The following is a 13,787-nucleotide window of genomic DNA, read 5'->3' as shown; positions in this document are numbered from 1 at the left end:
ATAGAGGTGCTAAAAATTAGTCCATAGAAATAGTGTTTGGTTTCTAGAGACAAATTTACAGTCCTTATATTTTATTCTATTTTAGCCTCTAAACTGTCAAATATAAAAACTAAAATATTTAGCAAATTAGACACTAAAATAGAATAAAATAAAGGGACTAAAACATGGTCCCTAGAAACCAAACGGGGGCCTTAGCTTGCTTCAGGGAAGTCAAGAGGCAATCCATAGCTATTCAAAGACGGGACGATTTAAGCGATTAGAACAACGGGTGTGTGTGTGGGGGGGGGGGGGGGGGGGGTCGGGTAAAGGACAGCGAATCCACCCGATCCCCACGTGGGTCATCCACCACGTGAGTTAGTTCTGGTCCCTTGATGCCAAACGAAGCCATTTCAGAAAAGTATCTTCATCACAGCTCACAAGCTAAGCATCACTGGATCTCCCAGTATGGCCAGAAACTATAGGACCAGGAGGTCACGATGATTTCACATGCTTGGGCTGCATTCCAACAGACGTTGATGACACAGTAGTTGTATGAAGCAACTGACGTGCCTGTACGAAGCCAACCGAATCAAACAAGGCAAGACGCAGGAGTTGTATGAAGCAAATTGAATTAAACATACTTAACATGAAAATAATTAATTCCTAGCAAGAATATAATATATCAAACAACATACACCCGTCCTTGTTAAGGGTGCCCTTCGCTCTTCACTTTACCTGAAACCAAATACACTTTATAATTTCCTTTTTCTCGATTCCCTCGGAGAAGGCGCGACCGCAGTTTAGCTGCCAGCTGCGCAACTCAGGAATGGTCTCGTACACGGTACACCTCGATCGTGATATTAGCCTTTGGCAGCTAACGCCTGACAATATCGGCTACTCTAAACTCTTGTGCTTGTACAGACCTCAGCTCGTTGCTGGAATCCTAGCATACGCGACTCCAGGCTGTCTAGTTGAGGCAATCTTGGTCTATCGTGAAGGCTGGGCTGAGCCCTTCCTGCATCTGCTGCTCCGATCCCTGTTCGGCATATAAATGTTACAATAACATACGTGAATGCAGAAAATTAATGCTGATCTAAAGCTCAACAAGTTTCCATTGCAACTAGGGATGCGAGTTGCCAAAGAACCAGAAGGAAAGCTGAAGTTCATTTTTAATCCGAAACAGAACTTTCAAGTGACTTGTAGGATTAAGAAAAGCACTACTATCAAAAGCCTTGTGTAGCTTCGAAGCACGGTAGTCAGGTGTCGGATGTTGGCCTGCTACGCATGCACATGGGATGTACACTGGACAGCAGGCCAACAGCCGAACTGCTTCAAAGTTAGGTGTAGGATGATGAACCATGTTCTGGAAGGTCAGAGACAGAATTCAGAAATAATAACTACTGCTACAGAAAAAAGTTACATCTTACCTGTGCCTGCAAAGATGGCAATTGCTGCTGTTGCTGATCTTGTGGCAACGTGCAGGATTGTGGCTGAGACAACCTGTAGTATGGCTCCTTCAGTTCAAGTTTCCCAGTAGATGTCTGTAGGATACCGCCTTGCTCCGCACCCACACCCCACATTTTAGCTTCAAGTAAGAATCAATTGAGCATAAGAACTATAACCTTCATATATACAAGACTGGAGAAATGGAAAATTTGGGAGAGGGCCTAACCTGACATTGTCAAGTATATTGTGTAGCTTTGAGCACTATGGGCTACGAGACGAAGATGGCCAGTTATTTCTTGGCCGGCCATGACATACAATGGCTGTGAAAGCACACATCGTAGTTGGTACCAGTGAGTTGTAGGGGATCCTGGAGCAGTGGTAAGCCACCTTTGCACAGTGCTGCAGTACAGCATAGCAGACTTTAGAATAACGGAAGACAAATCTAAAGGAGTGCTGCAACTCTCCAAATATTACTAATCAACATAATTTCCAGTATATACTAAGATATACTGACCTCCCATTAAACAATACATCAAACCAACAAGCTAGTCCATGTACTCTAGTGCCAACAGAAGCTACAAAGCTCAGAGGAATATTAATCTCGTAAAGCTCCTCTTCCTGGGAAAGAAAGGTAAGCATGTCCACATTTCCATCAAGCCAAGAAATCTTTCAGAAAATTAACATGGAATTTAGATCTCATGTCATACCTTCATGCTAGTAAAATCAAGTGTATGATATGTTGGTGGAGAAATTAATAATCTTGGGTCAAATGCATCCACAACAGGCTGCATGAGAATAGAATAGGCATTGGGATTTGTCAAGGAAAAAGAAAGAGATACTCAAATTATTTAAGACTCTTTAGCAGAGAACCAGGCAACAGTAATAATAATAAAATATTCTTAAGAATTGTTTACTACATCCACAAAAGTTTAATCATGTCACATCAGTAAAAAGGTGCAGACCCAGTGCCAGAGGCTCTCACATGAGACCGCAACCTAATAACTCAGTGAGACAATTCTCACCACTGCACCAGACCTGCCCTTCTATAATTAGTGAATACAATTACTGAATCAGTACACGATATGCATATCAACCCTAATCCACCCCCACTGTTCCAATTTACAAGCACGTAGAAAGGTAGAAGAAATTACTAGTTTCTCATCACAGCAAAAGCAAGAACACGTAACCTATATGTGTTAACAATTATAGAATGGAACTGTGTAGTGTATTGTAACCTGTGAAAAGTATCCCTGGAATGCTGAACCATGTAAAGGTGTGAGATCAACACCAAAAAAATTGTGCTGCTGCCAAAAGAGAGCCTGCAAGAACACATAACCAAGATATTAGACAGCACTATATGAGAAAGACCTGCTACTAAAATATACACATGCATGAAGAGATCCTGAGTTCATAAAAATAATGTATAATCAAATAAGACAGATGCACAGCACAACAAGATGGCAACATAAATAACAAAAACAATTATGAATAAGCAAAAGTGCTGCCAAAGTGAAGTTGCCACATTAATATAAATATCCAACAAAGGTATCAAACATAGCAGTTGGTGGTATGGTATCTTCATGTCCTACTTTTAAACCTAGGGAATTTTTATAGGCATATTTTAATATTTGAGAGATGGGTCATGGGATACTAAATATTGATGAAGATTTTTTTCATAATTTAATTACCAAAACAAAATATGAATGAAAAAGATTATCACGCTTAGACAGGCTCAGAATTCCCGTGATTAGCCAGTAGTATACTAGCCCACAGATGTACCACAGTATTTGCTTTAGATAAGTTACAACGCCCAATGGTGCAGCACTGGACTTTAATCCTCAGTCAATGCAATACTGCTACTTGAAAAGCATTGTTCCTATTAAGTTGAGCCCGTCCCTAAGCCCTACATGGTTCTCATATATACGAAAGATTGATTGAGCATTCATCATTGATAATGGGTACTATTCCTTCATATATTGAGGATAAAAATGGCAATATTCAAGAAAGAAAAAATAAGACTCCAAAGATGCATTTTCATATGATAATTTACATTAACATTAATATGGCATTACAAAAAAGGCATTAGACAGCAATAATGTAAGGAAAACCTAGCAATGATTTAGTACCTTGTTTGCCATTTCAACATAAAGGTATTCGTCAGAAAATGGAGCCATATGAATCCTAAGAAGACACGAAGTATTGATGAGTGACTTGAAATACAAAAGTATGAACAGAAGAACTGATGAACTATGCATGCCGCTCAGCTCATTATTTTAAATAAATATTGTAGGACTGCTTGTAAGAACATTAAACCCATGCTGCAAAAAGAAAAGCACTACCATGTACTAAAAGAGACCTAGATGATCTTCTAATTATATTCAAATCCACCCTAAAAACTCTGAAGCAGAATTAAGTGACATCCTTTCAGTGTGGGGTGACATTGGTATATGATGGCTCCGATTCCACAAGTAAATGTCATCAAACAAATCGTCTAACTTGCGACTCTTAGTATCAATAGCAAAAAGAAAAAGAAAAAAAAAAGAACATGGCCACCACATGCCTGAGTGTCTGGACTACAAGGTATAAACAGTATCGCAAATCTTAGGAAGTAAGGCAACCGCAAGTAAATATGTGTAACTGAAACAGAGGCCAATATGAAGTCAAAGATCATACTAAAATGTACTCCTTTGACTTAATAACATTTCTTGCTGTATGACACAGATAGTGACAGTGATTTATAAAGGTTTCAGCATTTGCAATCTATGATCAAGAGAGCCACCAAACCGATATGTTGCAAAATTGCTCATCGATAGAAGAAAACTGAACCTCACCAAACAGGTAATACATGTAGGAATGTAGGATGTAAACCAAGGCAGGACATAAACTAAGTGCATACATAAAGTAAAAAGAAACTTGAATTATTAATTAAGCACGAAGAATTAATCATGCAAAAAGTTAATATGGCATTTTTTGTTTACCAGATGAATCAAAGACTTTCAAGATTCAAGAGCAGTTAAAATTTAGCATTTAATTCTAAGTGGGGAATATACCTTCCGGTTGTTGGAAACATTTTACCATCTGGAGCAAGTAATCTGTCTCTAGCTATGACATAAGACTCTAGCATCCTCTCATTAACCAAAAGGGTTCCTAAAGTCATGGGAGTACAAATCAATCAATAATGGATAAGACAGGAATAAGATAAGAGAAATCACGGCATATTATTACTTATCAGTTATCAATATGGTCTGAATTGTCAAAGTTGCCAATTGGCCCAGTGAACACAATCAAACAACAACTGGATTTTAGTTTGTCGTGAACATTGGAGTAGACTAAAACCAAATACATGATTCATCCAAAATATTTAATCTTTGTAAACCCGAGTAAATGTTAAGTGTGGTAAAGTTGTTTTGAGGAAGCAAGTTCTAGGCCATATTTCCAAACTCAAACAGCAATAGTGAAACATTCCCAATAGAGTCAATGAATGGTTCAGATTCAGAACACAAGTGGTGTCATTTTCATCTATCCAGCAAGACTATTACCAACAGATCACAGCCAATACAAAGGGCTTGTAAGCTGAAGACAGTTGTAACATAAAAAGGGTCTGCACATATATATACACTTTTATTTATATCAGGTTAAACATATAGTAACAACCTATCATTGTATTTTTGAATACCTGAGAATACTATAATAGATAATCAGTGATTAATGTGAGACATACAGGCAGATGAAAAACAATCAGAACACTGCAGAAAATCAAAGAGTGTCATACCCATAGGTTCAGAAATCAGTATGTCAGCTTTCTCTGGAAGCACTACTTCCTCAACCTTGCCCTTGATGACCTATTCAGGAGGGGATAAAATATCAGTTGAGGGTCAAAGCCAACCAAAAAGGTATAGTTCCAATGGATACAAAACAAACCGTGATCCGGTGTCCAAGAGATGGGTTCCCAGAGATTAGACGTTGAGCATGTTCAGCCATTTCAGATGCCTCAACTGCATATACATGTCTGGCACCAGCCTAACAATAACATACCAAACCACTATCTGTCAAGTCACATCACTGTATCAATCAAGCAAAGAAGTAACTAGTAAGAGAGGCAAGGTTGGAAGTTTAAAGTGCACCTGGACAGCAAATAACGAAAGAATACCGCTTCCAGCCCCAACATCAACCACAACTCGACCCTCGAAGTCAGAACGGTTTTCCATCACAGCAGCATAGTATGTTCCTGAAGAGAAATAATGTGCACGACCTTGTCAGTATTAGTGTAGAATGTGAACTACCATGATACACTGTGAATCGGAATAGAAAGGAATGTGAGCTTTAAGTGGTAAGACACCTGTCCGCACAAAATCTTGTAACATGTTTTGCTGATGTAATAGCTGGCCATAGTAGTGGAAATACATCTTTGCTGATGATGCCTCAATTTTTGTATCGAATTTGTTTTTCGAAGCAATTATTGATCCATTCTCCAGCCGCTCACCTGTCACATAAGAAAAAATAAGTATTTTTGCAAAAAGAGAAGAAAGAAAAAGTGTTACATCATACATCCATCAGTTTAATTTTTTTTTTTGAAAAGTCTCATTTTACAAATTTTGACAAAATAGTTATTCAAATAATTAGTTGACCATACAAAGTTTGCAGCAACAGGTTCGGAACTTCGGATTTAAAATGAAATTTACGATGATGTTAAGCTTAGCATTGACAGTATATATTGGAAGAGAAATCGACAGTCAAATCGACATTAAACTACTTTCACCTAACCAAAATACACCCGACATTAATGGGCAGGAGTCAGTCATTTTTCTGTGTCCGTTTTGGCATTAAGTCATGCAATAAGCATATCTGATGTATGTTTATCTTTTGTTTCAAAACTCGGCAGGTTCAGAGTGTTCATTCAACTTCTCCAATGCATCAAACTGCACACAGAAGACAGTTTAATCTGACTGACGGTTACTATCTGGTAGGTCTGTCTGTGGAGATGCACAGCAAAAATATGCTAGTTCTGAAAATGACCAAGAACATAAAATTTCATCATGAAGATAGAATCAGAGTACGTATAGACATAAATTCTGAAATTTTACAAGGCTGTAGGATTGCATGAGCAAGCAAAAACACAGTGCAAGTCAGTATGACAGTATGTAGTCAGGAATTAAGTAGTGCTCAGAGCAAATGCTTCACTCTTTTATGATACAAATACGAGGGGAAATATAAATATGAAATGTGTGTGTCTATTAAAACTAACATGAGGTAATGACTCATAAACAGTGCAACAAAGTGTACTGATGAAATTATCTGAAACAGGTCATGAAAGGACAAACCAGCTTTTCCACTAATAACTTGGTGTTGCCATCGTTGAAAAGCTAAAGAGAAGGCTTTGCTCTCAGCTTCTGTCCTAAGAACAACCTTAATTGCTCTTGAAAATGACTTCTGCCTCAAAGAACTGAGAGTTAACATGTAGCCATTTAATACGTACTACAAGAAAGTTTTATTGTACAAGGACAGAGAATGATCTTCAAATTCGCATATAAGTTGTTAATAGGTCAGCAAGCATGGTAATAGAGTTTGAAACATGGAGCTTTTTGTCATGTCAGAATATAGTAACCATTTAGGGCTATTTTACATTCTATTTCAAGAAATTCAGTGTAAAGACAAACGAATTCATGCTTCAGCGAAAATTCAAAGCATGGGACAAATCCCTTGTAGGCAGTGGGTAAAAAGTACGATCCATTATTGCCACTCAGGTTGAAGTTACACTCAACTAGATTTCGAAGCATCGATCATTGTACTCCAGCTTTACAAGACATCAAGCATTAAATATTATTTATACGAATGTAAGGCGAGCTTGGAAGGAAATATGCCAAGGAAACATTTTTCGTAAACAGGATGCAATGCAACGCAATGCAACATGCTATACTCTTGCCATGCTACACGCCTACACAAGCTGTAGTTCCACAAAGTCATCGCAAGCAATTCGACCAGGCACAAACAGAAAAATAACAAATTACCTCTTCCACGCCATCCTTAGCCTCCGACTCGTCGCACACACACAGCCACTCCGTCGGTCCCAACTTAAATACCTGCAAAACCCAAGCGCGTGACTCCCCAAAAGGTACGAAAGCAGCGGGCACCTCCCCAGAACCACGCCAAATCAAAGCCAAAACACAGGCAGAGCCGCAGAGGCATTACAGCGCGTACACACTGCCTCGCTACCTCTCCCGCTTCGCCACGAACCAAAATCACATTCACCGAGATCACAGCGGTTACCTGCGCGTCGGCAAGGTCGATCTCGACCGTGGGCTCCGCCTCGGCCTTCACGAGGCTGAGGCGCGGGGCTCCAGTGGCGGCGCCGAGACCGAACGCGGCGGTGGCCCCCTCGGCCGCAGGCCCTGCTGCGGCTTCGGAGACGTCGGAGAAGGTAACGTTGGGGAACAAGTCCGGCGAAGATGCCATTAGGACGTGACCCCGGGATCGGAGACCGTAGCCGCCTAGGGTTTGGGGCGGGCGGGGCTAGGGTTTTGCGGGCGCTTGGCTCGCGTGGAGGCGAGCTGCCGCTGTTTGTACTCGTGGGTGGACTGGGCCGCGTGCAGCGGCGACCACCAGCCTTCTTTTCTGCGGGCGACGACGTGGACACGCCGCCGGAGCCCGTAGCAGTTCGTGGTCGGTTGGGCCCATAGTCAGTAGAAGCTTGCGCTTGCCTGTCGGTCGCTAGACAAAATTGGCAAAATAAGTTACTCTACCACCGCTCTTCCACCTGATAAGAGCATGTACAGTGGTGTTTAATGTGGGGGCTCTTAAGGTGTTTTAGGGGGTTATTTGTAAAATAATCTTAGAGCCGTCTCTCCGTGAAGAGACGCCTCTGGCTCGTAAACCAAGTAACAACAGACGCCTCACTTCCCACTGTACAAATTTGTCGTCTGTTCTATCGATCTGATGCTATACAAATACATTTAATTTTGTATTTATTAATAGACTACGTTTATAGACACTCCATTGTACAATAGAGTCTCTTAGTTGTCTCCTGTGCTTGGAGAACCGTTTTGGTGTCTCTCCACTGTACATGCCCTAACATAAAAGAAAACATATCTAGTGTAAATCAACCCCTTGTATAACCGTGCAAATCAACCCCTTATATAACCACATAATGTTGATCCAAGGGAATGAGCGGAGGAGTGGGAGGGGATTTGAAAAAGTGTGATTAGCAGCGGGCAGTTAAGTGTAAAATTATCCACGTCCCTGCAGCCCTGCATCCCTTGGATCAATATCATGCGGCCCATAATAGAAGTTTACATGGTTGCACAGATATATTAGTTTGCACCAGATATGTTCCCAACATAAAATGGGTCAATTAAGTCGTGGCCTTCATCGACACTCTTCATTTTACTTACCTGACAAGTGGATCCATGCATCTTGGTGGCCACTCACCGGATCTAAACCGGAGCTCGAATCCACCAAAGGGAGAAATCCTCATCTCCATCTCCGGCGGCCGATTTTTCAAGCGTCGCCTATAAGCACACTCCACTCTGTCCTAGTGAGTACATTCCACTACCGAAAGATGTGCTTATATTTTGCCAAATTATTTAGGGTTTAGGTTTGCTCGACATGTTGCTATTAAAAGTCGTCTAAAGGGAGATGAGTAGGTGTTGTCGAGAGGGAATTCTCCAGTCGGATGGCGGAATGCACCCGCCCTAAATCCTAAGATGAGGAGGGGCCTAAGTGTTTTGCTTGTCTCCTAAGCGATGAATGAACACAAGAACACACAAGGATTTAGAGTGGTTCGGGCCGCCGGAGCGTAACACGCTACTCCACTGTGTGATGTATAGAGCTTGTATGAACTTGTGAGCCTGAGTTGGGTCTAAGTATGCTTGTGTCGTAACGTTGCGTGCCTCCCCTTTTATAGCTGAAGGGGCACGTACAAGGGTGCTGAGCCCCGACATGCGGGCCCAGGGACATAACAGATGAAATACTTGGAACAACTAATGTTGATCGCTAGTGCAATCTCCTTGCGCCCTGATATCCGCATCCTGCGTAGTATCGGCGTGCAGCGGAAGCTTCACTGGCCATGTACGAGTGATGATGAGCATAGTGTATGCCGCAGCACGGGCGTACTGTCTGCCACCGGAGCGGACGGGCACGCCGCCTGCAGGATGGTTTGGCCGCCGCCCGTCAACAAAGTGGACAGAGCATATTAAATGCTAAGGCGGCACATCGCTTGTTAGTGGAGTAGACAGGGCGTATTTAATGCTGATGCGGCACATCACCTGCCAGCTTGATAGGCGGCGCACTTCCTCTGCAATAAATGTGCAGCCCAGAGGCCTTACGTCTGGCTCCGCCCGCTGGCTTATGTCACGGGCAGTGGGCCATGTGGCAGCATCGGGTCTCCGCCTGAGCGGGGAGCAGAAGTGTACATGGTATGGTCCGGACACGTGTCGGCTCCGGACCCTCGCCTGGCCTTGATTAAGGCCTAGGCATTCTTTGTCCCAGAATCTTGGGACCCTGCTGAGGGTGGCCCGGACCCTACATAAGGAGCTCCGGGACCTGTCTCGGGGGTCCGGTCTGTACCCGCGGAGGTCCTGGACCCTACCCGGAGGTCCGGTCCATATATGCAGGGGTCCGACACTTTCCCATGGGGGTCCAGACCCACCGTTGATACCTTGGAGGATATTGTCTTCCCTGGCCGCGTGGCAGCCCCGGACCGTCCACGTGGAGGGGTCGGGTACTGTTCACCGCGCGACTAGAGATAGCCGTGCAGGCACCGTGTCTTCATACTGTAGTAAGGGGTACCCCTAATTCAGGGTACCGACAGGTGTAATCTGAAATTTATAAACTTAAGCACACACTACAAGTCGGGGTTAGCGTTAGAACTTAATTCAAGTCCGGGAGAGAGGGGAAAACAGATCAAATGGAAAACAAGCGGATGAACACGGTGATTTATTTTGCCGAGGTTCGGTTCCAAAGAACCTAGTCCCCGTTGAGGAGGTCACAAAGACCGGGTCTATTCCAACCCTTTCCCTCTCTCAAACGGTCACTTAGACCGAGTGAGCCTTCTTCCTTAATCTCACGGGTCACTAAGACCCTGCAAGGACCACCACACACTTAGTGTCTCTTGCCTTGCTTACAGAGCACTTTAGAATAAGAATGGGAAAAGAAGAAAGCACGATTGCAAAAGCCAAGCGACAAGAGCGACAAATAATACACAGATCACTATCTCTCTCTCTTTCAAGTCACTAATCACTAATGATCACTTATCTCAATTGTGAAACTTGGAGAGATTGAAAGCTTTGATTGTGTCTTTGAATGGATTGCTAGCTCTTGTATTGAATGTGAAGGATTAGAGTGCTTGGGTCAAGTGAATAGAGGTGGTTGGGGTTGTATTTATAGCCCCCAACCACTTCCTAGCCGTTGCTCCTTTCCTGCCAAGCGCGGACGGTCTGCGCCCCTGGTCCGGACGGTCCAGCCCTGCACATCAACGACTGAAATCGCAACGGTCAGTAGTAACGGCTATATCAACGGCTATAGAGCATTTAATGCATCGTCAGATGTCAGATAAAGCAGTCGCGGACGGTCCGGTCATGCACCCCGGACGGTCCGCAAGGATGCTAAAAATACATTTTACTGAACCCGTCACCTTCGGGTTTTTCTGGTTTTCACCGACCGGATGGTCCGCGCCTGAGGCCAGACGGTCCGCGCTTGGTCTCGAATGGTGCTCGTTTCTCCATCGGACAGTCCGTAGTGTTGACTTGCATTTATGCAGTATTTCTGTCCAAGGCTCACTTTGGTGTCACGGACGGTCCACCACAAGGGCCCGGACAGTCTGCGCTTAGGTGTTTTTCCAAAAAAATCTTCTCCTGTCCGGAATGATCAACTGGGCAAACTGGTTAGTCCACAAGGTTTGTGATGATCGTCAAACACCAAAATCGATTATAGGAAATATTTCCCTTTCAATCTCTCCCTTTTTGGTGATTGATGCCAACACAAACCAAAGCAAATACAAAGTGTAGAAATGTAAATAGTTTGCTTTTTGACAGATGTGCTTAAGTTATTTTGAAATAAAAGCATTTCTAAGCATATAAGTTTGATTTTATATATTTAACATTTTGGACCACATTTGCACCACTTGTTTTGTTTTTGCAAATTCTTTTTTGAAATTTTTTAAAGACTTTTGCAAATAGTCAAAGGTATATGAATAAGATTGCAAGAAGCATTTTCAAGTTTTGAAATTTCTCCCCCTGTTTCAAATGCTTTTCCTTTGACTAAACAAAACTCCCCCTGAATAAAATTCTCCTCTTAGTCTTCAAGAGGGTTTTAATATATACCAATTGGAACTTATACTTAGATACTAGTTTTGAAATTCCATCTTTAAATATACCAATTGAAAATATCATATCAATTGAAGAAATTTCTATCATAACATACCAATTGAAAAGACAAACATAAATCATCATTTTGAAAGTTTTTTAATTTGGTGGTGCGGTCCTTTTGCTTTGGGCTTAATATTTCTCTCCCTTTGGCATTAATCGCCAAAAACGGAGACGTTTGAGAGCCCTTGATACTTTCTCCCCCATTGGTACAAGTAAATATGAGTGAAGGATTCTACCAATTTGAGAGTGATGTGGAGTGATGGCGAAGGGTAAATGATACCGATAGAGTGGAGTGGAAGCCTTGTCTTCACCAAATACTCCATTTCCCTTTCAGTCTACGTTTAAGTATAGAAATACACTTGAAAACACATTAGTTGTAGTTATAAAAGAGATATGATCAAAGGTATATAAATGAGCTATGTATGCAATGTTTCAATTAAAATTCCGAGAATCAAGAATGTTTAGCTCATTTCTAAGTTTGGTAAAGGTTTTGTCATCTAATGGTTTAGTGAAGATATCGGCTAATTGTTCTTTGGTGCTAACATAAGCTATCTCGATATCCCCCTTTGTTGGTGATCCCTCAAGAAGTGATACCGAATGTCTATGTGCTTAGTGCGGCTGTGTTCAACAGGATTATCCGTCATGCGGATTGCACTCTCATTGTCACATAGGAGAGGGACTTTTCTCAATTTATAGCCATAGTCCCTGAGGGTTTGCCTCATCCAAAGTAGTTGCGCACAGCAATGGCCTGCGACAATGTACTCGGCTTCGGAGGTAGAAAGAGCTACTGAGTTTTATTTCTTTGAATCCCAAGACACCAGGGATCTCCGCAGAAACTGACAAGTCCTCGATGTGCTCTTCCTATCAATTTTACACCCTGCCCAATCGGCATCGGAATATCCTATTAAATCAAAAGTGGATCCCTTGGGGTACCAAAGACCAAACTTAGGAGTGTAAACTAAACATCTCATGATTCTTTTCACGGCCCTAAGGTGAACTTCCTTAGCATCGGCTTGAAACCTTGCACACATGCATACGGAAAGCATAATATCCGGTCGAGATGCACATAAATAGAGTAAAGACCCTATCATCGACCGGTATAAATTTTGATCTACGGATTTACCTCCCGTGTCGAGGTCGAGATGCCCATTGGTTCCCATGAGTGTCTTGATGGGCTTGACATCCTTCATTCCAAACTTGTTAAGTATACCTTGAATGTACTTTGTTTAGCTGATGAAGGTGACGTCTTAGAGTTACTTGACTTGAAATCCTAGGAAATATTTTAACTCCCCATCATAGACATCTCGAATTTCTAAATCATGATCCTACTAAACTCTTCACAGGTAGATTTGTTAGTAGACCCAAATATGATATCATCAACATAAATTTGGCATACAAACAAATCTTTTGTAATAGTTTTAGTAAAGAGTGTAGGATCGGTTTTTCCAACTTTGAAGCCATTAGTGATAAGGAAATCTCGCAGGCATTCATACCATGCTCTTGGGGCTTGCTTGAGCCTATAAAGCGCATTTGAGAGTTTATAAACATGGTTAGGGTGCTCACTATCCTCAAAGCCGGGAGGTTGCTCAACATAGACCTCTTCCTTGATTGGTCCATTGAGGAAGGCACTTTTCACGTCCATTTGATAAAGCTTAAAGCCATGGTAAGTAGCATAGGCAAGTAATATACGAATTGACTCAAGCCTAGCTACGAGTGCATAGGTTTCTCCAAAATCCAAACCTTCGACTTGTGAATAACCCTTGGTCACAAGTTGGGTTTTGTTCCTTGTCACCACACCATGCTCATCTTGCTTGTTGTGGAATACCCACTTGGTACCTACAACATTTTAGTTAGGACGTGGAACAAAATGCCATGCCTCATTCCTCGAGAAGTTGTTAAGCTCCTCTTGCATTGCCAGCACCCAATCCGAATCTCTTAGTGCATCCTCCACCCTGTATGGCTCAATAGAGGACACAAAAGAGTAATGTTCACAAAAATGAG

General features: G+C 42.2%; 1 protein-coding gene across 2 annotated transcripts; it reads right to left on the bottom strand.

Annotated features, from left to right (window-relative positions):
- Nucleotides 1-591: 591 nt before the first annotated feature.
- LOC100284501 (histone-arginine methyltransferase CARM1) lies at nt 592-8,107 on the bottom strand. Of its 2 annotated transcripts, none has more exons than NM_001157396.2 (15): nt 7,693-8,107; nt 7,434-7,505; nt 6,747-6,855; nt 5,765-5,908; nt 5,550-5,653; nt 5,347-5,445; nt 5,198-5,267; nt 4,476-4,572; nt 3,552-3,606; nt 2,661-2,744; nt 2,133-2,210; nt 1,940-2,043; nt 1,652-1,824; nt 1,407-1,564; nt 592-1,015 (listed from the first exon to the last, which is right to left on the bottom strand). In NM_001157396.2, the coding sequence occupies exons 1-15, from the start codon at nt 7,876-7,878 to the stop codon at nt 947-949; spliced, it is 1,602 nt and encodes a 533-aa protein (NP_001150868.1). In that variant the 5' UTR covers nt 7,879-8,107; the 3' UTR covers nt 592-946. The 2 variants fall into 2 exon arrangements, with proteins under 2 accessions (NP_001150868.1, NP_001399871.1); NM_001412942.1 differs by having other exon boundaries at nt 6,747-6,852.
- Between the last annotated feature and the right edge of the window lie 5,680 nt (nt 8,108-13,787).

This window comes from Zea mays, chromosome 2, assembly GCF_902167145.1.
Source record: "Zea mays cultivar B73 chromosome 2, Zm-B73-REFERENCE-NAM-5.0, whole genome shotgun sequence".
NCBI classification, from domain to species: Eukaryota; Viridiplantae; Streptophyta; class Magnoliopsida; order Poales; family Poaceae; genus Zea; species Zea mays.
This window is presented reverse-complemented; position numbering and strand designations above follow the sequence as displayed.

Coding starts and splice junctions, on each gene's coding strand:
- LOC100284501 (NM_001157396.2), bottom strand. CDS start 7,878: ATGGCATCTTCGCCGGACTTGTTCCCCAACGTTACCTTCTCCGACGTC. Junction 6,856..7,433: donor CTAAGGATGGCGTGGAAGAG/GTAATTTGTTAT, acceptor TCTTTGAGGCAG/AAGTCATTTTCAAGAGCAAT. Junction 1,825..1,939: donor GATGTATTGTTTAATGGGAG/GTCAGTATATCT, acceptor GCTGTACTGCAG/CACTGTGCAAAGGTGGCTTA.